Below are 27,759 nucleotides of genomic sequence, written 5' to 3' on the forward strand. Positions count from 1 at the left end.
ATGAAGAAGAGCAAGAAGCCATAAAGTACTTGCACATTTCGGCTTATAGTAACCTCCCTGGTCTTATATATACATGTATATATAAATATATATATATATGTAGAATTTCACAGTGACTTCTGAAGTTTTGGAACTTAAGAACAGTAGCATATATTTACAAATGAACCTTTTTCTCCCTTTTTTATGTTGGCATTACACTATCCCAAAATTGACACAAGATAGCCATACAATGTACTCATTGAGATTTTCAATTTCACACAAAGTTAGACCCGAACTTGGTCAACGGCAAATCTATAGCAACGGCAAGTGCTATTTTCAATGTAAGTTTATGGAGCTTGAGCCTTTTGAGCACATCAGGAAAATTTATTGAACTTAAGACATTTGTCCTTGTCTGACTTCACCCATGATCAAACTTGATGATGTACATGTACCTGTGCTGTGGGTGAGTACACAACAATATTGCAAGTACAGTACTTGTCAGGGAAAGTTCATTGATCTTTTGACATTTAACCTTGTACATCAAACTTTTCATGACAACACCACACCCGCCAACTGAATAGTGATGCCCAAGTCTCACTTCTGCTATGCAGGCAAGGCGAAAACTTATTAATTTTAATGAAAAAGAAATAATAATCCTCGGAAATACTACTTACAGCATTGTTCAAGTACAGTATATTAATTTTCCATCTAAAGATAAAAGTGGGAGTGAATTTAAAGAACAAGTACTCAGTCTTTAACAGGCCATATGTCAACTCATAAAGTATTGACTCGCATCAATGAGTGAAAACAAGAGTGACCCGTAACAGTCTAATGAAAAAACTATCGGTAATTCTGCCAGTCATGGTGAAGACTTAACAATAATGACAAACAGAATATGACAAGTGTGGCTGGCATACTCTGTATCAAAATGATGTCTAGCTTTAACACACATCTACCTAAATGTCACGTCGACCTCACCGACACCTCCACCTCAATGACGAAAGTGAGGTCACTCCCAGCTGTCCCAGACATTATCATGCAGGGCGGGGTTGGCATTGGGGTCGCCATCTGGAAATCGCACCGGCACGGCGCCATCCTGGTAATGCTGCAACCTTCCGAGGAGGAAGTTTACAACATCTCCCTGCTCGTCAGAGACATCAAAGTATTCGTAAGGGTCATTTTTGATGTTGAAGAGCCAGACGCATTTTCCCTTTGGGGTGTCCGGGACGACGGGTGTCAAGCCCGACTCTGCTGGGGGTATCCAACTCCCATTTCCTGCAACAGGTGGGGACAGAGAGTACAGGTGTAACACTTTCACTTTACTTTCAAGTGCATGCGTCTCAAGACTGGATATAATTTTTCTGAACCAGCCTACACGTACCTCTCAAAATGTTAGGCAGGTCAGGAGACATGATGGTAGCACACTGTAACATTTCAGTTTCTTGACACATCTGACATCTCCCTAAATCTTTATACCCAACTGTTGTCAAAGGATTAACACAAATTATGGTTCTTTCATTTTTTTTTTCATTCTTCAATTTTCAATTTGAAGATTCTCAGTTTTGCAAATATCAGAATCCCTGAAGGGGGTGTTGCATATTTAAAATGAAATTCATAACTACTAAAATCTAATTGTTAAAGAAGAAATTGAAGAATAGTGGATTAACACATATATATATATTTTTTAAATGAATGAAGCAAAAACCTCTCAAAAATAGAGTTGAGTTGAAATTGTAAATCTGAAGAATTGACCTGTTTGCTATAAACATGTATTTATATTTGTAATTCAAAGATTGTTCCAGAAAATCAAAAACTTGCCCAAGGCTACTTCAACAAAGCAACAAAGGAATTTGAGAAAACTGGTTCAAGTATCGAGAAGATAAATTGCATAATATGTACAGGTGAATGGAATATTGTACCTGCCATAATAATTCTGTGGAGTTTAATTTTTGTGAATTTAGTAACAACATGCAAAAATATAAACTCTAATCTAGACATGATGGAATCATGAATCCACACAATTCTCTGTCGATTACTATCTCCATGATCCTGATTTTACGAATTGCAAATAAAAAGGGAATATTCTTGAAGAAATGTCAGGATTCATCATTAAAACTGTAACAAATGCAATCTAAGAAAATAAATGATCAGCAATGAAGGGGCTTTCACTCGTGAAAAAATACAGTGTATGTGTTTTACCATGCTTAAGTTGAAAGTACACAACACCTGAAATCAAAGTAAACAAACCACTAACATTACAGCTGACATAATGAAAGGACTTGCTCTAGGTAATTTATATTCTGCTCTTTATTTTGCCTCATTATCGAGAGAATGTTTTCAGTCAAAAAAATATACTTTATTTGAATATTATGCTCCCTAAACACACATTGGCAAAATTTTGTCACCATTTACACTCGAACCATGCAAAGTGTAGTCATTCCCTGAGAGTCATCATATTTACTTGACAAACACTATAGTCTGAAACAGATGGCACATGCACAGCAATCCTGCCCTTCAATAGTGACCCGTTTCCATATGCTGTTCACTGTCGTCTCTTTACAGTTGGTCACAGTAAATTACAAGGTATGATATGTAAGATATGATAATAATATAAATACAATACAATACAATACAATACAATGCAATACAACATAATACGATACAATACAATACAATACAATACAATACAATACAATACAATACAATACAATACAATACAATACAAAACAGTATGTCCCCCAAAATAATCACAATCGGATTTTTGCATCGATAACACACAATATGATTAAACAGTTTAAATGCTACTTCAGGGTACATCTTAGCTCTATTTTGCAGAAAACCCCATTCAGTTTGGTTATTAAAGCAGTCACAGAGAAATGTGGATTGTTGTAAAGCATGTCATGAGTCTGATTCTTCCAAGTTCAGCACTTTTCCAAGTTCAGCACTTGGATGCTCTTGGAACTACATATTAATGTGTAAATACAATAGACAGATTGTATTTTTAAAGTTTTCATTGCAGAGGGTACCCTTGTAATTTATTTTGGGACATACGATACAGTATGAATGATACTTACAATGTATACAATACACATAAATGACACACACAACATATGCATATTGCATACAATGTACAAGCACCAGTACTGTTAATGATGCAAGTTTGTGTATGTACATGTGCACAGTCGCAACTTTAAGTTTCTTATGTTCCACCACACTTATTTCATATCTGATGACACACAGCCAACAGTTGCGGTATTCCTACCTGGAGATCCAGTGATTAGTTTCCAATCTTTGTATCGGATCGCTGCTCTGATGGACGTGTTGAACTTTGAGCTTGTGTAATTGCACATTTCCGGCGGGTCTTGCATGGGGTCGATGTTGTGCACCAGCTCCACCCTGGGTGAGGAGACCCCCTTACTGTTGATTCGACAAAGGATTGATTTAAATTATCAGGAGGGAAACATGAACAAAAGAATGTGAAAATTGCCATTCAAATATATAAATCATTTTTTTTTTGTAACACGACAAGGTCAAAGAAAAGTGTTCATTTCTTTGCATGTTGATTCCATAGGGCAAACCATACCGAGTCATATTCAAAACATGATGTAATAAACATATCCTACACTGAAGGCAGGATGTTCAAACATCAATTTGAATCAATCAAAGTGTTCTGTCATGAAAACAACAAATGGCTAGAATTCATGTTGATATATAAATAGCCTAATGGTCATGGAAGTTCTGTTTTGTTTCTTTCATTAATTCATTATCAGCCAACTGCAGAAGTGGAAGTCGCATAACTTGCACTATGCTTAAGTCAAATAAGTTTGTTTGACAAACTGCAAAAAAAATGTACTAGTACTATATGCATTTTCTAAGCCAAATTTTGAATGAGTGGAACTATTTTGGAGGGTCTTAACAGATTTGACTTCAATGCTGAGATACTTGTTTTTATTCATTTATTCATTTATTGTTTGGTGTGTTTTTTTTGTTCGTTAAGATTTTTTTTCTTTTTTGGCGGGGGGGGGGGGGGGGGGGGAATCATAATGCTTTCACTCAAGTACCTTGTGGTGGAGTTTGAAGCAATTTACAACACAATATTAGCAACCTAGTACCTGGGTTTGGGGCTACCCCTATAGTGCTCACTCCAACCCCTGGAAGGGATTCCCTGGCAGGCTGAAGCTTTATGGTGCATAAATGATAGATTCAAAATCTTAAATCTTTGTCCCCCTGCTGCCAATCCTTGTTTCCTACCAAATATATGTAACAAAACCAAAAACCAAACGAACAAACAAACAAAAACAAACCTAGTAACTGATGAAAAATCTCCTGGATGTTATTACCTTGATATAGTGTCCCACATGTTGAATCCATCCAGCTTTGTGCCATTCAGGCTGTGCCCTGCCAGTCCTTGGACTAGGGTTGGAAACCAGTCACTCACATGGATCAACTCCCTGCTGACAGTACCTCTCACGTTGTCTGGCAGTAAGGGACTGGACACAAAGCCTACACCATGCATTCCTCCATCCCAGAGCGAACCCTTCCAACCTCGTAGGGGCCAGTTGCTCCCGCCCTCAAAGACCTGGCCTCCATTGTCTGTCGAAATGACAAGAATTACGTCATTTATCCCCAGAACCACAAGTTTTTGTGTTGCCCTACCAAGTCCGAGATAACTGTGGATTGGTGATATACATGTTTCTAACATAAATTTCAATATTTGATGCTAGTTTTTGATGAGGCAGAGTTTACATAATGAAAATTGAAGTATGAAATGAAAATGTCAAACTGGCCCTACTTTGGATGCCATCTCTCGCATAAGACTGTCGAAAGAAAGCATATCAACATAAGAATCATACATGATATGCTGAGTCGAGTTACATTTGCATGCCTAGGTCAAAGTTAGATATATGATGAAAATGTAAAAGAGTTTTTAATGTATGTTGATTACATTTTGCAGGTGAAATATTGTCTCAGTCATGACTTATTCTTTCAAAATAAATAACTTTTTAATGAAGAGTGAATGAATAAATGAAATGTGATGCAAGAATACTTACATTTTCCCCCTCATTTCAGATACCCAAATGTATACATTCAGTGCTTACTCAGTTTTGTTTTCTAATTCCAGACACATGACAATCCATACATAGAAGCCATTAAAAAGATCTTGACTAGCTAATAATGTGAGAGAGTGTGTACATTACCTGTTGAGAAAACAAGAACTGTATTGTTCCAGAGGCCTTGCTCTTTCAGAGTGTTGGTAATGTTGCCGACAGCCTCATCCATACAAGTTGTCATTCCAGCATAAACACGTCGATTTCTGTCCGTGATGTTTGCATACTGTTGCTCATATTGTTTTGGCACCTCGAGAGGAGAATGGACTGCTTGGAATGGTACGTACAGGAACAGTGGCTGGGAGATTGAACAAAAAGAGTAGTCGCATCATCACAGAAATGCAAGATAATGTGATCTAGCTTTAATAAGAACACAAAAAAAGCAGTTTTTCCTCTTATTGTTCAATGCTCTAAAATAAGTTACCCCTTCCCGTCCAGATGCTGAATTCATTGCCCCTTTTCAAGAAATGCTGCCCACCATTACTATGGTCTTCATTTGCCAAACACTATAGGAAAAAAAACGTTTTTGTTTATCTGACTTTGTACTGAGTTCATTTGTTTACTCATACACAAGTACCCACTCTAGTACCCTGTGTGAATGTAGTTGTAAAGAATAATTTTTAATACTGTATATATTTTGTTTTTTATTTGTTTGTTTCAAATTGTTTGTTTTCAAACTGAAAATTTATGTATACAGTATACAGGCCTTCCTTGAAAAGCAGGACTGCTGGATGTTCCTGTTCAAAGATGATGTGAATAAATGAATGAATGAATGAATGAATGAATGAATGAATGAATGAATGAATGAATGAATGAATGAATGAATCAATGAATCAATCAATCAATCAATGAATGAATGAATGAATGAATCAATCAATCAATCAATCAATCAATCAATCAATCAATCAATCAATCAATCAATCAATCAATCAATCAATCAATCAATCAATTAAAGAACTATGAAACAAATTCTATACATATATATCTTTGACTTCCTGTGTTTAACTGGCATTCTAAAGAAAGTGCCCATTCATACACATGTAACCTGTCTGACAAAGAGTTGTCGTTGCATCAGGCAAGACAAGTCAGGGGGTATGCAGCATGCTGATAATGTAATGATCTAATTTATCACAGCATACTACACTAATCTTTAAATGTGGAAGAGGGGGGCGTTCAGTGGCAGGCACTCACCATACTTTTATCATGCTGCTTGATAATATCTTGGGCTCGCATGGCAAAGAGATGTGTTGAGTATATCCCTGAATAATTCTTGGTTGGCTGGAGGTTATCCCTGAGATCTAGGCCTTCCCAGCCCTTTGTGAAATTAAATGGGCCTCCACCATGGCGCATGTGGGTGTTGTAGTCTTCACTTCCTGTCAGATATCCTGGATTAAAGTTGGAAATTAAAACAACATCACAGACCTGACAAAACTGGAACTTAACGTCTTAATTTCCAAACTTGCCAAAGATGCGCTAGATGAAAGAATGTTATGACAGCTTTCTGACAAAAACTCTCTGGTACAATATGAGTGAAGGGTTCAATAACATGAGACGTGATATCATCAACATAACTGTCATTAATAACTGCTGGCTGTACGTGGAATACTGAACCCTTTCACCATTCTACCTTCTGCAGACACGACACAGGTCCTTGCTCTTATTCGATCCTCTTTCAAAGATCACCAGTGTGTATAAAGTACAAAGTAGGGTATCAAAAGGACAAAAAGAAGAAATGTGACCTCCCACCTCACCACCCACAATAAATCACAGATAAAGATTCTCTATTACGGACTAAAATACATCATCTGGGATGACGAACTGAAAGTTTTTCAATTTGTTTTACCTGGAAGGGTAATCTTTTCTCTCCCTACTGTCAAAATTTGGCAGCTTAATACAAAACTGAAATTGAGATGTTAGCAGTTTTCCTGGGCCATACATTTTTTTTTTCCAGACAGCTGCTCCTTTCACAGGGAAATAGAACATGTTTTCATTGATACTTTTGCACAGCATGCCTGAGTGACCCTAATCTTGAAAAATCCTCTTTTCTCCCTTGTCTATCAAACTCACTCTCTCACTCTCTCTCTCTCCCTCTCTCTCTCTCATTTCAGTCACTTTTTGAATGAGTTAGGATGGTAGAATTTTAACAAGTTATCTTTTTAAAGCTCAGATGTTACTCTTGTATACTACATGTATGTAGAAAAGCAGAAGTTCATTTTGGCCTACAATTTATAAGTGGGTTTTGAGCTGGGCAGTCATAAATATACAAATGATCAAATCTGAACAAGAACATAGCACTATGTTTACAACTATTTGGGGCTCATTTGTGCAAAGACAAAAAAAAAGACAAAAAAAAAGCAAGTATACCCTCAAGTGATATGAGAAAAGGTACAATATCAGGCTAGCATCTTGTAAAATCACTTGCCAAGGAACTGTGCCTGGATTTGCATGTGACCTTTAAAACAACTACAATGCCCATATTTTCCAATCATGGTATGTACTGTACAAGGTATTCAATTTTGCCTAATCATGACGAATACTGCCTCCCTGAGACACATGTCCCATCTTACATAGAGGTCTATTTTTCTAGAAATAATCTCATGACAACGCTCATCATGACATTACTCAATAGCTCTATTACCAAATGCCGTATGGAAGCCTCGATTGGTAGGCCAGCACGCCCGCTTGTAAAACCCCAGGTGCCATTTTCCGACCACGTGAGTGGCGTAGCCCGCTTCCTGCAGCTTGTTGGCGAGGGTGGGGTCTTCTAACGGAAGGCAGTTTGGTTGAGCCGGCCATATGATCTCGTGCTGTAGACCAGTGTGAATCTGGTGGAAGAATCAATGCCATAAGTTCCTACAGGCCAAACTGAAAACAGAATATTTCAAATGAAAAAAAAAACAACAACAACACACACATAATAAAATACAAGCTTATCACTGATCAAAAGCGACAATCAGTTAATGAATTACAAATAAGTTTAATTTCAAGGTAACTTACACAGCCCTGTCGCTGTACACCCTTGCACACAGGGACGCTGTGCGTTGTCTAGTCGGGCTAACACTCCGTAACAGTGGTTAGTTTGAAGGATACAAATTGTAGGCCCTATTCTGATGCGGGATTGAAGAAGGAAAACTTGATAGCTGCTATAAGGTTAGCTTTATTTTTTTTTAACCTCCCAATTATGATATGAATGCATTTTACCTTTTTAGTATCATAGATGTACTTTTTTTTTTTGCTTGTTTGTTTGTTTGTTGTTGTTGTTGTTTTTTTTTTTTTTTAGAATTGAGTAACTCTACCATATTACCAGTAACAAGTTAAGCAGTTTACCTGATATCGCCCACTCATGAGCTGGCTTCTGGTTGGTGTGCATATCGGCTGGACGTAGTAATTCTCGAGCTTCACGCCTGCACCAGCCAGTGCATCCAAATTCGGTGTTTTGATGACCTTATTATCATGATAACCGATATCATGGAAGCCATAGTCGTCTGCTAGAATGAACACGATGTTTGGGGGTGATTTACAATGCACACACGCTAGGGAAGACAGCACGAATAGAGCAAGAACACACTTTCTGGTTTCCATTGTGAACAACTCACACAGCGCGTCAGTGTGCGGAGTTTCGCTTCGGTGGTTCAAGTGAACGCTCGTACCACGTTCAACATGTCATGCCAACTTACACTCACTGGTACTGCACTGCACTGTGCTGCAGCTGAACACGAACAGAAGGCCAAGATCGCGGCGCTGTCGCCTCGGTCTATAACCCCGTATAGAGTATTTGAGACTCTCGCCGAGCGAGTTTGTATAAACTCGGTATGGTATTTTACCAGACGGAATTTTTTTTTGAAAATTGATACGAGTGATGTTTCACACCGCAGGACCACTAGTTCAATGATTTCAGGCCGGCCGGCCGTGGATGTCGTGACAGGATGATGTACACTTCAACTTGCCGACAGAGGTACGGTGGGCAGAGTACGTCTCAAATAGACACAACTCCCTGGTCAGCTGACAGCTAACCTCAGGTGACCTTATCATGTGACTCGGCTGTACTCAGTATACACTAGTACAATGTCATTACGATAGACGTCATGCCTATCACAGCTGCGGACAACAAAACTTTGTGGGGATCCATTGTGATACCATCCAACATATTATATGCCAGAAACTGAGGAAATTCGTACGAAATTGAGAATTTGCACTGTTATCTTTCACGGAACATTCTTATAACGGTCACTATACGACCTTACAGTGGTGGATCCAGAGGGGGGCGCACCGGGGGCGCGCCCCTTTTTTATTTTATTTTTCTTTGTTAAAAACAAAAGAAATAAAAAGAAAAAATGGGGGGGGGGGCACTTCTGTTGGGGGGGGGGGTGTGCGCCCACTATTCGATTTTGTGAGGCCCCCCCCCCCCCCCTTTACGGAATGGATCCGCCTCTGCTATTGTGATGTGCAAATGAGATCCGCCCTCACAACTTTTTACTAAATTGCCATACCCGCGAACTAGGCTACTTTTTTTTTTTAAAGCGATAGTGCTACAGCCACGATCAAGTCTTGATATATCTGACAGATCATTGTCTTAGTTATTCAAACAGTAAAAAATATATATTTTACACTTTATGATAAAAAAATTGAATTCTCGATCACTATGAAAAGGAGGGGATGACATCATCTGCTCATCGATCAGGTTACCTTTTCATATCTCTCAAGAAATTATGATGTGAAGAAATAGAGTTTCACTGAATCATTACATTTTCATAAATTCTTTATTTTCCATCCTATTTCTACCCAATTTTCAGTGTGTGCTTGTTATATTTTACTTTTTCTTTCCCGACTTACTTGGAATTACCCATCACGGCAAAGTGAGACCGACTCATGGCTGTATTCAATGTAAGCCTACTGTAATTTCTATCGAAGCATCATCACTAATCTAATCTAACTTGCACAAAGTCCAGTATAATGAAAAAAAAGTGATTTAGGCCAAATTTTGATGTGAAGCTAAAATAGTTAAAGGACAAGTCCACCTTCATATACATAAGGATTGAGAGAATGGAGCAGTATTTGTAGAACACATCAGTGAAAGTTTGAGGAAAATTGGACAATCCGTTCAAAAGTTACGAATATTTTAAGTATTTGCGCAGTCACTGCTGGAAGAGAAGACTACTACAGTGTATGATGTCACATGCGTATAACTACATAAGGAAAATAAAAAGAGAATTTCACAAAACTTTACTTTTTGAATAAAGTGCACATTTCTCCGACTTGCTACTGACGTATGTTAAGGGTAATATTATTCCCCCTGCCTTCTGAAAGAGAGAAGTCGAGTGGTCTGTTGTGCGAGAAAAATGGAAATATGTTGAATTTTCTTTATTCTTTCTTTATATCGTTGTACTCATGTGACATCACAAGCTACAGTAGTCTTTCCATCCAGCCGTGACTGAGCAGAAACTTCAAAAATTCATAACTTTTGAACGGATTGTCCGATTTTGCTCAAACCCTCACTGATGTTTTCTACTAATATTGCTGCATTCACTCAACCCACATGTCTATGAAGGTGAACTTGTCCTTTAAGATGAAGCTTTCATGTCCACTTTTGATGGACAGGCTTCTACTGTATCAGGATTTGGTGGGCTGGGGGTGGACTTTAGCCAACACGCATTGAGGAGAGGGAGGGGTATACATATTATTAACAACTCTGTTCTTCTTTTTTTTTTCACCTATATATACCAGAAACGCAACTCTTTAAGTCCTCTTGGTAAATAATTATAGGGCCTAATTATGATTTAATGCACCGCGGTATGCATGCTCCATTTAAATATTTTGTTTGTTTTTCAAGTATAAGAGTAACAAGATAATTATTGTCTATTAAATGCTTGTAGTTTAAGTAAAATGTAGTTTGCCTCGTGTTTTTCAAACATGAGAAGTTCATTAAGATAGTCTACAGAACGATTTACATTTTTCTTTATTTTTCCGTTCATCGAAAATACCTGCTAAAAGAAAGTCCACGACTTAATGGGTATTCATCCACCCCCTCCCCCTTACTTTACAATTTGAGTGTCAGTCAAGAAGAGAACAAACTGGGAGAAGTAAAGAGAGTGAGAGGGGAAAAAATAGTTAAAAACACAACTTGACTTGTTTTGTTGCTACTTACCCACAATAATCCATTAACCGTTTGTGTGACTGCTTTGTCCATTGTTGACAGCTGGTGTATTATACAGGTAAACAATCCTTAAAGGTCGGGCAACCTGCAAAATGCCGACATCCAATTGCTAAAAATGCTGAATTGAAACCTATTATGATTGAACCCACTGCCATGCACATCGATAACAATACAATTATTGCTCGTGGCTAAGTCATCATTTAATCATGCATGCGGTCAGAGCAGATTATTGCCACTGACTAAAAAGTACAGCACCACTATTGATTTGCCACTTCCCCCGCGAGGTGCTTTTTCAAAGTGGATGTTTCATCTCTCCATCCGAGTGGATCTTTTTAGGGGTTTCGATCAAAATGCAATATTTTCGACGAGCTGGTCACGCTGGAAGTGCGTCAATCGCTCTGGCACTCCGCAGACATTTGACTCCCGTAAATGCAGCTCATCATTCCACGAGGATACTGACGAGACTCTGCGCTGTTCTCTTTCCCACTACTCGATCAATTTCCTTGAAGGCACGTTGGTTTATATAGAACGCTAAGATCTGAAATAATTGTGAAATCGAGTTCGATTTAATCAATATAGATTGATTCTGAGTATATTCTATGAGGTATATATTTCGTTAGATTTATAAAGAACGCTAAGATCTAAGAAGTGAAATTTAATTATTTCTAATTAATCAATAAAGATTGAGACTGAGTATAGGCCCCCTATTGCTATAAGGTATATTTCGTTAGATCTGTTTCGGACATATACTGTTCATTATACTAAATGCGAACGTAACCTGTCGATGACTTCATTGGTCTTCATAATTGACTGTCTGGTTAAATCCTGCTCTGGTGTAATACTAAATATTTTTGAACTACGATCCTAGTAAAGTTGATTTTTTTTTCTAGTGAATTAGTGGTTCTGTGACGATAATTATCTTCGATGCTGCTGATAAAATAAGCTGTAGTTGATAACTAAAATATTAAAGTTATAACCTGCTAACTTTGCACTGTCTGACATTATTTTCTCTATTATCTTATAAGTTAATCACTTTGTTCCTGTTTGAATCTTTAAAGCCTCACTGCACTTCAAGTAAATTAATTTCCAAGGAAACTGTTCTGTGTTTAACCTAAACCAGGGACTACAGAAAAATGAAAAATGGTATAAAGAAAAGGACGCGTTTCATTTAAATGAGACAAATAGGTAAGTACATTGAATTTTGAAAATTAACGTATAAACTTCGCTAAAATGGCGATAAAGTTTAAAATCACACATGCAAATTGGAGGAAACGGAGATGCCACATGTCTCATTGTTGTTTTGTTGGTTTAATTTCCTTAGAAATATAAGAGAACGGTTGTTGGTTTTTTTTCGTTATGATTGCTTAATAAAATTTATTTGAACGCGAGGGTGTATAAATTACGAAACTTTATATGTGACCCTGCATCACAAAACAAACAGAAAGTCGCAAGACATGAAATTTTAGTTAAGGGCAGATTCTGAAAGGGAAGACTTTAAGCTTTAAAATGATGTATAACTCAAATCAAATCGACTCTCCTAACCTATCTTAATAGTGGAAAGAATGCACACACTCAGGAAAGGTGTGAACTGATAAAAGAGGCTCTGAAGTACAATGTCTATTCAGGCGCTTAATCTTTACCAAACTGTGCTGGCTGTGCGATGAATGGGACAAAAAACAGGTTGTAAACCACAAGGAGTAACAACAATGAAGGAATTATCTGATTAAACTGAAATTGAGCGTGCCTTATTAACATATTTTGTCCATAATTCATGTCAACATTCAAAGCAGTAGCGTCATCCTTTCAAAAGTTATTAGAGTTGAAAGTGAAGAGTGTGTACGAGGTTTTTAAGAAATGAAAAGGGGACTCTAAAGACACACCTAATCACACTATTCTACCCAAAAATATTAGAGATAAACTGCTAAAAAACACATTCCTACCCGTTTTATGATCCCAAATTGTAGCTTAATGTAGAAGAAGACTTGCTCTTTCAGAAAATATGAACAAGTCAAGATCGGCCAGGTTTACCCATTTCACCTATTTTCAGTCCTCACTCAAAATCAGAGTGTGCGACTTTTTGTTCGTTTTGTGATGCACGGTCACATATAAGGGCTTTTTACACTTGTAAAATTTTGCTTAGCCCCGGACCAACGGTGGGGCTAAGGGGGGGGGGGGGGGGGGGGGGCTTAGCCCCACCGTTGGTACGGGACTATCCTTAGCCCACTTTCTGTTTACACTCGCTTTTGCCAAAGTGGGCTAGCCCCACCGATAGTACGGTACTATCTGGCCCTGCAAAATAGCAGGGGTTAGCACTAGTTTGCAGGCACAAACCCTTGTTGGTCGTATAGGAGTCTGCATGCGCCAAGACTAATACACGCACCACTACACTGCAGCCTGTTGGGAGAAGCTTCAACACAGGGCCTATGGGACAGTGCCAAAGTGGTGCATGTAGTAGTCTTGGCGCAGACTCCTTTACGACCAACAAGGGTTTGTGCCTGCAAACTAGGTTAGCACCGCAATTGCGGTGCCAAGCAAGTGAGTGTAAACAGAACGAAAAAATAATCCTGGGCTAAGCGACGGAGACGAAGTCCGACCCTCACTGACCAATCAGAAACGAGGTAATCAAGTGCTGCCGGTGCGTGCGTGTACGTGTACAGTACACAGCGTAATTATGAATATTCATGTGGTTTGGAAAGTCCGGGGCTAAGAAATACGAGTGTAAAAAGGTCAGTTTTCTCCTTAGCCCCGGACAAGAGATAGCACGGGACTAATTGGCGAGTGTAAAAAGCTCAAAAAAATGGTACGGGACTAACGATAGTCCTGGGTCAGAGAAAGTCCGGGGTTAAGAAACACAAGTGTAAAAGTGTAAAAAGCCCTATAGAATACCATACCAGTGCTCATAAAAGTGTCAATAACTTTCTCAATTCCACTACAATTTTAACAAAACTTTTATCGTTATGATGGTATCATCCTAAAGTTTCAAGTCGAATATAGGAGTGGATCTTGAATTTAACCGTGCTTAAATTCCTTCTTCAATCTTACTATTGGTCATACATGCGGTTTCACGTTTTTGCATTATGCACGGGTCCTACGATCGCAGAATACATTCCCGTTACCAAAAATATTTTGCTCTTTTTTCCAGGGCGTTTGTCGTCCTATTTTCTATCTTCCCGAAAACCTTTACCACCTTCGCTTGTACATCGTTTGTACATCTTGCTTGTTTTCCTTATAATCATTGCCATTCTTTGGATTTTGAAAATTGCGGTGCGTTTCCTGGAGCTGCCTAATTCTGTTCTGGTCATGTTGGTGCTTTTGTCTTATTGTATTTCTTGTCAGGTTCTTTTTCCAGTACTCTCTCACATAATAATATTATGTCTTATTATTATCCATTTTATTGTGCAATATGTAACTATAATAGATGGGTAATTTTTGTGTTGTTTTAGGTAAGATTTACTCGGCTTTTGACCTAGAAATTGTAAATCAACTTTGATTTGTGAAATGCACCCGACCTGTGTTTCCATGTTTAACACTGAACTGTGCAACAACGTGCAGTGTGAAAATAGCCATACTTATCAAGTTCAGGTTCAATGGATCTATTGATTAGACCATACTGTGTTGGGCACTCAGCCATGCTCCACTTTGATATCACGTTCAGATCTACTGGATCTGAATAGACCAGATTGCACTGAAGAGACTCAAGTATTAGCACTCTGTACATCAGGAATTCGGATAATGCTGTTTATATTTACTTAACTTTGTCTACTCTCATTTTGTGTTTGTTCGAGGACACGACGCGTGTTGGTGCAGGAGGGTTAACTAGGGGGTGATGTTCGTCATTTCGAAAGTCGTTATAATTATTCTGAATGTTTGTTTATTCTGAAACTCACTAATTCCCACTACCTATGTTCGTTAGTCCGAAAATTAAGTAAGTTTTGTTATTTTGACCATTTAAAAAAGTGCATGCGTACTAAAACGACTACACTGTACCTTCGGAATGATATATGAGCCTTTGTTCGTTTTTGGTCACTCAAACCCTCCAAATAACGAACTTTATTTCAATATTTTAAGACTAACGAACCTTCAAAATAACGAACCTTTGGAATGACAAACTTTCGGAATAACGAACTGTAACCGTTTCTCAGTATGTGGAAAGTGAAGTCGGCCATTAAGTCAACAATGGGGACTGGATGCGCTGTAGCAATCTAGCCGAATAATTTGCAATGCATATGATATGCACAAATTTGCGAATTGAGAAGTGTGTATGAAATAATTGTAAATTATTTGTGAATACATTATGCAACAATGATTGAGGATTGTTTGTAAGCCTTAATAAAATGTGCGAGAAAAGGGTTTCCGCGATGTCCCATCAGGGTTTCCACCAAAGATAGTAGAGATAAGTTAAGCGTCTTTGGTTTCCACATAGACGGCATTACAACGTAACGAGGTGCCAGAATTGACACAGCCTTCCGACAGTACTGTCAGGACAGATGCAAAATTGGAGGTTGTTATTAATGTCATTTATTTACTCGGCATTTGATAGACAATACAAGTGATACAGATAAACAAACAAAACAAGCAGAATACAAGGATACAAGATGTCAGGCTTTCCCTGGTGCGTTTCAAGTTGCCGGGGATATCAAATCCGACACCATCAGCCTCAGTCATTGTGGAGGTGAGAATGGTCCCTGATTGTGGCGAAGTTCAGCGGGAGGGCTAGGCAGGATGGAGTAAGAAGAAGCGCCAGAGGGCTGGTGGTACCAATCGCACCGTCGGAGGGGGGGGGGGGGGGGGGGGGGGGGGGGGGGGGCTCTTGAGAGCCGAAGATGATTCCAAACGTGGAGAAAACTTTCCTTGCCCATTTCACTATAAAATTAATGGTAATGGCGTTTCCTGAGGCCTATTGGCAGTGAGAGGAAGGTGGTCTTGGGAAAATGACCTGTTCAAACTTTCTTGGTCTGAAGAGGAGCTCCGAGACACACATCACTTCTTGGATATACCGTTTGTGTATTTTAGGCCGTCTGGTATTTGGTGTGTGTGTGTGGGTTTTTTGTTGTGTGTGTGTTTGTTTGTTTGTTTGTTTTTTGTTTTTTTTTTACTTGTCCATCATTCAACTCTGATCTTTTTCGTCCCTTCTTCCTTTCCTGTAGAACTCCCCGCCTCAAGGAGAAGTCAAAGTTCGTGGTTTCACCGAAAAGGACCTGCCGGGCTGGACAAAGGCTTCTAGAGACTTGTATGGACAGTACACTGTGGAGCTAGTGGGACAGAAAGGATGGACGGAGATTAGGAGCACTGTGGGAGTGACGCGGGGCGGGGCTCCGTTCATTTTCAACCACCCGGAAGTCGGTGCAGTCCTGGAATATGTCGTTTTCTTTAGCGGAGAGGAACAGAAATCTATAACTATCATGCAGTTTGGACCAAGAACAGAAGGACCGCCGGGGTGAGTATACGGTGATCCTGTCAACGCAACGTAGCCTCGGTAGTGTCGACAAAGCTTTATCTTCACGACTCTGCCACTTCATGATATTGTGGGCCTGCATCAGGTTCTGGATATCAGATGGTCGTCAAGAGTGAAACATATGGAGAAAAAACAAGCAAAATATAATGACAATCTATTAACATGTCATGATGAAAATACAGGATGTATGCCATTGTGTATTCAGTCGAGGAGCTTTGGAGCTATATAGTTGATTCTACTCAAATCCAGAGCACTCTTCGCAAAGTCGCAGTGCTCCATTACGGTTGATTGAACAGATTTGAAGTGTCAGTGTCACTCATGTAGGCCTTACTTGTCGTTGGGAACCGACTGACCGAAAATGAAAAAAAAAAATATACAAAACGAAGTCTTCTCATGGGCAATATGACCTGCCTGAAATCAAGAGTCCATATGGAACAATATTTATTGCATTTCAACTTCTCAATCGTGATACTGTCAAATTTGTGATAACTCTCTGTTCGTGCTATGAATCATTTCAACATCTTTGTGTAATTCCTGATCGCAGCGTATTTGTTTAATGAAATGAGACAGTGTACTCTTCTTCAATTATTTTGTTGATTCCTTTTTATTTCGTTTTCTATTTCATGCAGATTTGTCCACGGAGGAGCAATAGGAACAGCAGGGGAGATTTGTGTGGCGTGTCTGCTCCAGAAGGGCCTAAATATCCCCTGTCTGGCAGCCAATATTAACATCAATTACAGGCGGTAAGCCTTATAATACTTATTTTCATATCTTTTAAGTCTAATGTATATCACTGAAATTACTTAAACTCCCATACTTACAATCATATCATAATATATAGGCCTACATCAGCAAGGTTGGAGAATACTCTTTTCTTATTACAATCAAAAGAACAAGAACAATATTGTCCATGAAAAGATCCTTGTACGTGAATGTCCCGAAAAAAAGTAAGTAGCCTCTCCTTTTTACATGGAGAATATATATATATATATATATATATATATATATATATTTATACTCTCTAAAAAAAAATCGAGTGAAAATTTTCACTCTAAAAAGAGTGAATACAAAAAAAAGAGTGAATTTCGAGTGAAATTGGAGTGGATTTTGAGTGAAAATGCTCATTTTCGCTCATTTTGGAGTGACGTCAGGGATCACTCATTATTATGTAAGTTCCCAAGGGGAGGTGCGGGGGGGGGGGGGGGGTCTTAGCCCCACCAATAAAGAATTCATTTCTAGTGAACACCACACCCCAATATAAGATTGAGCCAATGAAATGCTTTAGGGAAAGGAAGTTTGTTAGCAAATTACTTATAAAAAAAGAAAACATGTTTGAGCCGAGAAATCAGTTAGAGTGGTTAGCTGTAAATGTGATGACAAATCCAGTATCTATGTACCTGTACAATAATATGGTCGCCGGCTCAGAGAAAGTCGTAAGGAGCTTTTGGGAACTTACATAATAATGACGTTGTCTTCATATATATATATATATATATATATATATGAAGAGTGTGTTCGCAAAAACCGATAAGTCCATGTTTGAAGATTTTGAAGGACGGTCTCTGTCATAAAATACAAAATAATACCTTTTAAATGATATATTGGTCACTACATATGAAGGTACATTTTTGAAGTTATGGTCAAAAGAAGCAAAAATTTTCTTATTGTTCTCCTTATTTTTCTTGACCTTTAATCGCAAATATCTCCACTTGGCAAATATGGACTTATCGTTTTTTGCGAACAAACTCTTCAATATGTGTGTATATATAAGAGAGAAATCGTTCAAGAGGAATGACTTTAATTTACGTTTGAAGACATTTCAAGAGATGTAGTCTTTATTTGTTAAGGGGCAAATCATTCTACTGTTTGCAGTCTTGTAAACATACTTGTATCTTTAATAGCGAAAACTGTTCGAGTACGTGGACGGTGATAAGTAAGCCCCTTTAATCAAATTATGTATGAACCAAATGGTTTCTTTTGAACATGTATTGTGTTGAAAAGTTCTTGGCAAAATTCCAGGGAATATGTGTACGTCAAAATTCCGATGTTCAAAGCATGCGATGGGAAATGTAAACAGTACGTGCGAATGCTTCTATGCTTCCTGCTAAACTAAGTTGTTATTGGGGAAAAGAAAAGAAAAGTCTCGCTCTACCATGTCTACACCACAATGCCTACGGATATCTAAGCTGGAGGTGGGTTGGAATGTCTGGTTTAGAGCATCAACCTAAGTACAGATTAATTGGCACGCTATCTTTTGAAGAGAAACAATACTTTGTTTCACATTGTTAGTGGCGAAAAGAAAAGAAAAGAAAAGAGAAGTCTCGTTTCACGAGAGATGTTCAGATCCCGCTCTACACCACAACGCCTACGGATGTATAGGCTGGAGGTGGGTTGGAATATAAAGCACCAACAGTAATTGCAGATTAATTTTGAAGAGGAACAATATTTTGTTTCACACACGATGATAGCAGAAAGACAACTGATAATCATCCGCTCGTGTGAAATCAAGCAGAAGTTTTTCAAAACATTTCAAGAGGCATCTTGGTGAGTTACAGTCTGTTAAACATGTCAATATAATGTGAAAAACAAATTGAAAGCCACCTGCAATAGGCCACCTGCAATACAGCCTCGCATTTTCCGACATCACAACTTCACGTGAAATAATTAACACGTTCCATATTATACTTGTGATGGAGAGGGAAAATAATAATCAACAACACTGCAAGATTGATGAAGACAGCAGACGGGAACTGATTCCACGTAAAATACATAAACATGTACATATGTATTTTGATTTCTCCATGCATTTTCCCATATCATTACACACAATCATTGCACACGTATACTTGATATGGTGTTCAGCTCACTGTGTGCAGACTGAGCACGACCCGATAATTCAGAACCTCTGCCAGAGAAAGGATTGTAGCCTATCCCGCGAGTCAAAAAGAAGCTTTCTAAAGGCCGTGTCACACCAGCCTTGCGTGCGACTTGCAAAGAACAATTTTGACTACCCGGAGGTCCCCGTAGATATCCGCACATGACAGTACCTAGCATGTATCTCAAAAGTAGTCGCCCGGAGGTGCGCACGCATATTTTTTTTTACCGTGTTTAGGCCCTGTCACACCTTTCCGGGCAAGCTACTCGGGCTTGTTACGTGTAGGGATTTTCTAGCATACCGGACATTCCTGAGGGCGGAAAAGGATTTGTGCGAGTCAGCGCATGTGTCTTACTTGCTGGACGCGTTATACTTGCGAGTATACTGTGTGACCTTTGTACCAGTCGCGTGGGGGCTGACAACTTAGAGAAGGAATTCCTCTAATGGAATGGCTGAAATCTCAGAATTTCATTATCTTGGCTGCATACGGGACTGCAAAGTACCTGCATGGGAATTGCCTGGGAAGTACTGCCGCTAAGGGTTTCCTACTGGCGTTCTGCGTGGACCTCTACGGGCATTCCCGCGACTCACCCGGAAAAAGTTTTGGTCATGCTCAAAACTTGGCTGCGGTTAAATCGGACTTGCGTGAGCACCTCCGGGCAACTACGCGCTAGATGCTGTCAGGTGCGGACCAACTGCGGAGAGCTCCTTGGAGTAAATTTGTTTCCCCGCAAGTCAAGCCGCAGAAGTTCCCCCGTACGGTATGACAAGGCATGAATGAAAATTGCAAACATTCTTGTTCGCCCGCTGAAAATCTGTTGATAAACGCAGTCTCCAGGCTGCGTTTATTAACTTTCCCCTGTTTAAACGGCTTTCGAGAGCCCTTTCCAAAGCCCTTTAGAAGGCTGCGTTTATTACTTTCCCCTGTTTAAACGGCTTTCGATAGCCCTTTCCAAAGCCCTTTAGAAACAGCTTTCAAAATAGTTGCGTTTATCAACTCTCTTCGCGAACACGATTTTTTAACTGGCCTGTCACTGCACTAGCTGCATTGCGCTATTCGACCCGAGGAGAAGTACAAGTACTGAAGTACAATTTACAAAGCCGTTTCAAAACAGCTTTGCGTTTATCAACTTCCAAAAGGCTTTTACAAACAGGTTTCTGAAAACCTGTTTTTAGGAAACCTGTTTGGATAGCCACAAATTTGGGGCTTTCGAAAAGGCTTTCCTAAAGGGCTTTCAAAACAGCTTTGCGTTTATCAACTCGTAAAAATTCCTTGAAAGCTGTTTGGATAACCTGTTTCTGCCGAGAAAGGAGAGTTAATTGATAAACGCACCCTTTCGTAAAGGCTTTCCCAAAGGGCTTTCAAAACAGCTTTGCGTTTATCAACTCGTAAAAATTCCTTGAGAGCTGTTTGGATAACCTGTGTCTGTCGAGAAACGGAGTTGATAAATGCACCCATAGAGACAAGCTTGCCTTTACCTAAATTGTTTAGATATTGCCAATGGAAGACTCTGATGATCACATACACTGGCTGTGCACCTGGAAGAACACTGGTCTGACCTCAAGATGTCCATTTTAGTCGTGGTGGAGATCACCCTTACGAAAAAGTCCTGTGGTACTCCTGCGGTAATTACCACAGGACGGTACCACAGGACAGTACCACAGGAAAGTACCACAGGACAGTACCATAGGACAGTACCACAGGAATTGTCCTGTGGTATTTTGGGACATACCACAGGACAGTACCACAGGAATTCCTGTGGTATTTTGGGACGTACCACAGGGCAGTACCACAGGAAAGTACCACAGGACCGGTACCACAGAACAGTACCACAGGACAGTACCACAGGAATTCCTGTGGTATTTTGGGACGTACCACAGGGCAGTACCACAGGACTAGTACCACAGAACAGTACCACAGGAACTGTCCTGTGGTATTTTGGGACAGTACCACAGGACAGTACCACAGGTCGATCATTACCACACAGCATTACCACAGGGCAGTACCACACAGCATTTCCATGGTACCACAGGAGAGTACCACACAGGATAGATCGAGAAAAAAAATCTGGGAGAATTTTAGCCACATATCAAGGAATATTCGTGATAGGTGAGAGATGGATTTCAGGACAAACATGGCCCTACGTAATAACCTGTCCTACTCCTAACATATAACCTCAAACGAGAGTCTAATGGCCAAGTGCCAATCTAGTTCTATAATAGATCTATATAGTCATATTCTATTCCTAGGTAGCCATTGACCGTATCAGTACACATATATATGGCCGTCTATCCGTAAAGCATTAAGGCATGGTTACTAACTCGATTATACTTTATTATCAAGATATGAAATTACACTTTCATAACGATATCTATGATATTGGGAATAACATAACATAATTAGACAATCTTTCATAAAGTTCAAAGTAAGTTCCATCATTAATACTTTGACTTTTTAAGTCATATATGTATTTTCTAAAATCTAGAGTGCTTTTTATAAATATTCTTGAGCTATGTAAAAATTTGTACCACAGGAGTACCACAGGAGTACCACAGGAGTACCACAGAAGTCCTTATGAAATTTCTTATGCTTTACATCAGCACTTTCACTAAATAGGTAATACTGTAGGGGTATAGGACAGGATAAGTAATGGCAAATCAATTGTTATAATTCACAGCATATGTCATCTATCAATTAATTGAGGAATATTAATATGTGCTTTTTTGTTTGTATTTTTGCTATAGATTTCAGTTGATTCTGCCTTACAATTTTCCTGTGTGGTACTCCTGTGTGGTACTGCTGTTTGATATTCTCCTGATGTGATAGTCCTCTGGTATAAAATGTTAAGAAAAAAAAAGAATATCCTGTAGCATTTTCTGTGGTACTTACAAATTTAATTTGCTGTGTGGTACTTCTGTGTGGAATAGCACCATATTATGATTTTCCTGTGGGATTTTGGACAGTTCCTGTGGTACTCTCCTGTGGTATACATCGAAAACTACCACAGGAATTCCTGTCGTACTGTCCTGTGGTACATCCCAAAATTCCACAGGACAATTCGTGTGGTACTGTCCTGTGGTACGTCCCAAAATACCACAGTACAAGTCATGTGGTACTGTCCTGTGGTACTATCCTGTGGTACTTTCCTGTGGTACTGTCCTGTGGTACTGCCCTGTGGTACTGCCCTGTGGTACTGTCCTGTGGTACGTCCCAAAATACCACAGGACAAGTCGTGTGGTACTGTCCTGTGGTACGTCCCAAAATACCACAGGACAATTCCTGTGGTACTGTCCTGTGGTATGTCCCAAAATACCACAGGACAAGTTGTGTGGTACTGTCCTGTGGTACTATCCTGTGGTACTGTCGTGTGGTACTGCCCTGTTGTACGTCCCAAAATACCACAGGACAAGTCGTGTGGTACTGTCCTGTGGTACTATCCTGTGGTACTGTCCTGTGGTACTGCCCTGTTGTACGTCCCAAAATACCACAGGACAAGTCGTGTGGTACTGTCCTGTGGTACTATCCTGTGGTACTTTCCTGTGGTACTGTCCTGTGGTACTGCCTTGTGGTATTGTCCTGTGGTACTGTCCTGTGGTACGTCCCAAAATACCACAGGACAAGTCGTGTGGTACTGTCCTGTGGTACTATCCTGTGGTACTTTCCTGTGGTACTGTCCTGTGGTACTGCCCTGTGGTACGTCCCAAAATACCACAGGACAAGTCGTGTGGTACTATTTCCCTGTGATACTATCCTGTGGTACTTTCCTGTGGTACTGTCCTGTGGTACTGTCCTGTGGTACGTCCCAAAATACCACAGGACAAGTCGTGTGGTACTGTCCTGTGGTACTATCCTGTGGCACTTTCCTGTGGTACTGTCCTGTGTTACTGCCCTGTGAAATTGTCCTGTGGTACTGTCCTGTGGTACGTCCCAAAATACCACAGGACAAGTCGTGTGGTACTGTCCTGGGGTACTATCCTGTGGTACTTTCCTGTGGTACTGTCCTGTGGTACTGTCCTGTGGTACTGCCCTGTGGTACTGTCCTGTGGTACGTCCCAAAATACCACAGGACAAGTCGTGAGGTACTGTCCTGTGGTGCTATCCTGTGGTACTGTCCTGTGGTACTGTCCTGTGGAACTGCCCTGTGGTACTGTCCTGTGGTACGTCCTAAAATACCACAGAACAAGTCGTGTGGTACTGTTCTGTGGTACTATCCTGTGGTACTTTTCTGTTGTACTCTCCTGTGGTATGTCCCAAAATACCACAGGACAATTCATGTGGTACTGTTGTGTGGTATACGTCCCAAAATACCACAGGACAATTTGTGTGTATACTGTCTTGTTGTACTGTCCTGTGGTACTGTCCTGTGGTACTTTCCTGTGGTAATGTCCTGTGGTACTGCCCTGTGGTACATCCCAGAGTACCACACGAGCCTGTGACACAGTACCACACAGTTCCTGTGTTAACATATATTTGTGTGGTATATTGTGTGGTACCATCCAGTACCACAGGGAGTACCACATGAGCCTGTAAAACAGTACCACACAGTTCCTGTGGTAACATTTATTTATGTGGTACATTGTGTGGTACTGACAAGTACTACAGGGAGTACCCTACAAGCCTGTGGTACAGTACCACACAGTTCCTGTGGTAACATTACAAGTGTGTGGTACATTGTGTGGTACCGACAAGTACCACAGGGAGTACCACAGGACCTTTTTGTTAGGGCAGTTGCGTGCTTCTGCCCTGTCTTGAAAGAGATCGAGGGTATACATCTATTTCAGCAGGAGGTTACACGGAATCATCACTTGCTGGTAGAGAGTTTTAACCGGATGATATTACCCGCTGCCTTACTACCGTGATTCACACATTGGATGCAAACTGGATGGCAGCCATATTGGAAACAAGCAATATTTGGGCATATGGGGGCACAACTCTTGGCCAGGCCCAATTGTTAAGGAGTATCGAGTATAAAGAAGACAATAAGAGCAAATAGTAGTTCCACTCCTATTTGGAAGTGAGGTACCTAAAGATGTCATTAAAAAAATGCCCCAAGTTGCCTGACTTAATGACCTAAACTTAAGTGGATGACAATAGCAAGACACAGGATTACTTCATGTGGAGTGCATGTTAGGCCTCACAGTATGTCGTTTTCAAGATGGTCCATGACGTCACTGTATGCTTCAGGACCATGAGTCATTCATCGGAACCATGCCCCGAGCTCAAAACTAGGTAGCATTGCCCATGAGCTTGACACTATAAGTTTAGGCAAATCAGGCCCATAAGAGTCCGACACATGGGGGGGGGGGGGGGGGGGGGAGGTCCACAAGACCTATACACTGAATAGATTACAGTGTGCCAAGTTTTCCTCGAGTGTCGAGCTCGCGGACCGCACAGCTTGTGGGCCTATCATATTTGATGTCGAGCTCATGGACCTTGTTCATCTAGTGTTTAGGTCACAGGATGTATGACTCGTGAGCTGCGTAACTCATGGGCTGTACGACTCTTGAGTTGTTTGACTTGTGACGTACACCTGATGAACACTGTAATGGGCCTGTTGTTTTCTGGTTAGTATCTTTCACCCTTTCATCCAGTTCGAGGGACTTTGCCATATGCCTGTTCACATACTATTAAGCATCAACCCAAAATATGGTACTCCTCTCCCCACTTTCCATGTTTAAGCGTACAAATTTTGTCCAGTGCAAATTTGATAATGTTGCACATAATTTCATGCAAGCTAGGCTGCATAACGAACCCAAACATAAATATTATACAGTATGTCCCCCCCCCCCGAAAAAAGAAAAGAAATACAATTAGATTTTCGCATTGATAACACACAATATGATTAAATTGTCTAAATGCTACTCCAGGGTCTTAAAATATAAAATTTTAGCTCTATTTTGCAGTAAACCCCATTCGATTTGGTTAAGCGGTCACAGAGAAATGTGGATTGTTTTAAAGCATGTCATGAGTTTGATTCTTCCAAGTTTAGTACTTCGATGATCCTGTGTGTGAATACAATAGACAGAAATTGGAGGGAAGAAATTCCTGACATCTTCTATAAAATTCCTCGTTTCTCTTTGACCACTGAAGCAAATCAAATGGGGTTTCCTGTAAGATGTGGGCAATGAGGTACAGTTCATACCCTGAATTTGTATTGAGATTGATTCGATATTTTTAAAGATATCATTGCGGAGGGTCCCGTTGTAATTGTTTGTTTGTTTGTTGTTTTTTTTGGGGGGGGGAGGGCATACGGTATTTGAGGTCACTTCCATCACTGAAGACACGTAAGCTTCATTTCTGAAGTAATTGACCGCTCACATTCCTGAAACCTTTTACTATGAACCAGTACTCTGTGGAATGTGCATACATGCTTTGATTATAACGTCAAGGTGTGATTTGTAAATGATTATACTTTTAGAATTAAACCAAAGAAGCCAAACACAAATACTTGTAATCCTACACAAATTTTGATATTCTAAAAGTCTGACCTCACATTGTCCTTAGATGTCAAAGTTGGATATACACAGGGTAATGGCCAATGTTCTGTGGAATGAGGAGGCACTTCTATTGTAGCATAAATGCTAATACTAGTAGCATAATGCGTGATTGCACACCAGGTATACAGTGAACCATTGAATATATGTCAAATATCAATATTCTGATATTTTGAGGTTATTGACCTGTCACAGTCCTCGGAGGTCAAAGGCAGAGACATGTAAATAATTTCCATTGAACTGAGGAATAGGAAAGCGATTCAGTTGTAACACGAACATTTTAAGACATCGTTATCATGTTTATCATCAACCAATTGCACCAAATATCAAAATTCTGATAATTTGAGGTCATTGACCTCTGGAGGTCATCAGAGGTCAAAGGTAGAAACCTGTCAAGGATCGGTGGAACATTGAGGCAATTCCACTGTAAAAAACAAACAAACAAACAAACAAACAAACAAACATGGTTTTAGTACATCATTGCCGTGTTTATCATTAATCAATGACAGAATATCAATATTCTGATATTTTGAGGTCATTGATCTCTGGAGGTCATCAGAGGACAAAGGTAGAAACCTGTCAGGGTTCTATGAAACATGAAGACAATTTCACTGTAACAAAAAATGATTTTTTTAGTTCATCATTAGGACCTACCATTTTAACATTCATCAATGACGCAAAATATCTATTTTTACCAAATTGTGAGGTCATTGACCTTTGGAGGTCATCAGAGGTCAATTCAGACTTACCTCCCAATCTTAAAATGAATCTTATAACATGTACTAACACTGGTGAAAGTTTCATGCTTTAGTCAAATTTTGCACAATTTTTCGGCTTATCTGCTCTACTAACTGAACGTCGCAGTTCACGAAGTTCACCGTTACATCAACAGTGAAATAAAAAAAAAAACCCTCTAGCAATTATTGCGATAATTTCTTTTTAACATGGTGACAACTTCTGGTGCCATTTATTGTCTCCCTGTTATAAGAATCGGTATTGTTCTGAACAGATTAACTCTTTAAAATAAGATCAATTTGTTAACAAACTTGTCATCCAGGAAATTGTTCATTTTGAAAGTGTTTCTCTTTTCTCCTTTCTACTGCAATGCAGATCTATTCCTCTGAGCTCCACAGTCATCGTTGAAATCAAGCTAGAAAGGGTTGAAAGGCGGAAGTACTTTACCGTTGGAACTTTCAAGAGCCCCGATGACATCTTGTTGTATAGTGATATTTCGGCACTTTTTATAGCCTCATCTATACATTGAGCATGATGAATGTACCTTGAATGTAGGAAAATGTTGCTATGATATTTGCTATACATGGTTAAAATTTCGTTTGTTGCGAAATTTCATTTTCATTATTTTGGTATTACGATGACATGATTACACTAAGATGACTCACTGTCAAACTCATTGACTCTTAAAGATACTGTTTACCATTTGGAGCAGTGATTTAAGAATGTTTGAGTTATCACATTTCATGCATATGTGTAGGTCAGTTGTATCACAAAACATTCTACCATATAAAAATTTCGCAATAAAGCCTAAGTGTAAGAAGATATCACTATTTTCTCAATAAACCGTATGTGTAGATGGTATATATATTCTAAAAAGAATTTCATTATGTAATATTTGTTTACATTTTGTATATCAAACAACATTTAACATTGATTATTAACATTTTTACATCGGTTC

The 27,759-nt window shown here is 39.5% G+C and overlaps 2 protein-coding genes across 2 annotated transcripts; one reads left to right on the forward strand and one right to left on the reverse strand.

Annotated features, from left to right (window-relative positions):
• Positions 1-79: 79 nt before the first annotated feature.
• On the reverse strand, positions 80-9,076 carry LOC139721704 (arylsulfatase B-like). Its single transcript, XM_071633033.1, has 7 exons — positions 8,415-9,076; positions 7,726-7,912; positions 6,279-6,472; positions 5,178-5,385; positions 4,320-4,572; positions 3,242-3,396; positions 80-1,254 (listed from the first exon to the last, which is right to left on the reverse strand). The coding sequence occupies exons 1-7, from the start codon at positions 8,667-8,669 to the stop codon at positions 989-991; spliced, it is 1,518 nt and encodes a 505-aa protein (XP_071489134.1). The 5' UTR covers positions 8,670-9,076; the 3' UTR covers positions 80-988.
• Positions 8,748-27,330, forward strand: LOC139721673 (acyl-coenzyme A thioesterase THEM4-like). The gene is made up of 4 exons (XM_071633002.1): positions 8,748-8,882; positions 16,389-16,678; positions 17,326-17,439; positions 27,177-27,330. Exons 1-4 carry the CDS (start codon positions 8,748-8,750, stop codon positions 27,328-27,330), a joined length of 693 nt encoding a protein of 230 aa, XP_071489103.1.
• Positions 27,331-27,759: the final 429 nt, after the last annotated feature.

Source organism: Diadema antillarum, unplaced genomic scaffold (genome assembly GCF_040938485.1).
Source record: "Diadema antillarum isolate AM-2024a unplaced genomic scaffold, OU_Dant_1.0 scf00000147, whole genome shotgun sequence".
Classification (NCBI taxonomy): domain Eukaryota; kingdom Metazoa; phylum Echinodermata; class Echinoidea; order Diadematoida; family Diadematidae; genus Diadema; species Diadema antillarum.

Coding starts and splice junctions, on each gene's coding strand:
- LOC139721704 (XM_071633033.1), bottom strand. CDS start 8,669: ATGGAAACCAGAAAGTGTGTTCTTGCTCTATTCGTGCTGTCTTCCCTA. Junction 7,913..8,414: donor TCATGAGTGGGCGATATCAG/GTAAACTGCTTA, acceptor TTCTTCCACCAG/ATTCACACTGGTCTACAGCA. Junction 6,473..7,725: donor AGGCTTCCATACGGCATTTG/GTAATAGAGCTA, acceptor ACTTTAATCCAG/GATATCTGACAGGAAGTGAA.
- LOC139721673 (XM_071633002.1), top strand. CDS start 8,748: ATGTCATGCCAACTTACACTCACTGGTACTGCACTGCACTGTGCTGCA. Junction 8,883..16,388: donor TTGAGACTCTCGCCGAGCGA/GTTTGTATAAAC, acceptor CCTTTCCTGTAG/AACTCCCCGCCTCAAGGAGA. Junction 17,440..27,176: donor ATTAACATCAATTACAGGCG/GTAAGCCTTATA, acceptor ACTGCAATGCAG/ATCTATTCCTCTGAGCTCCA.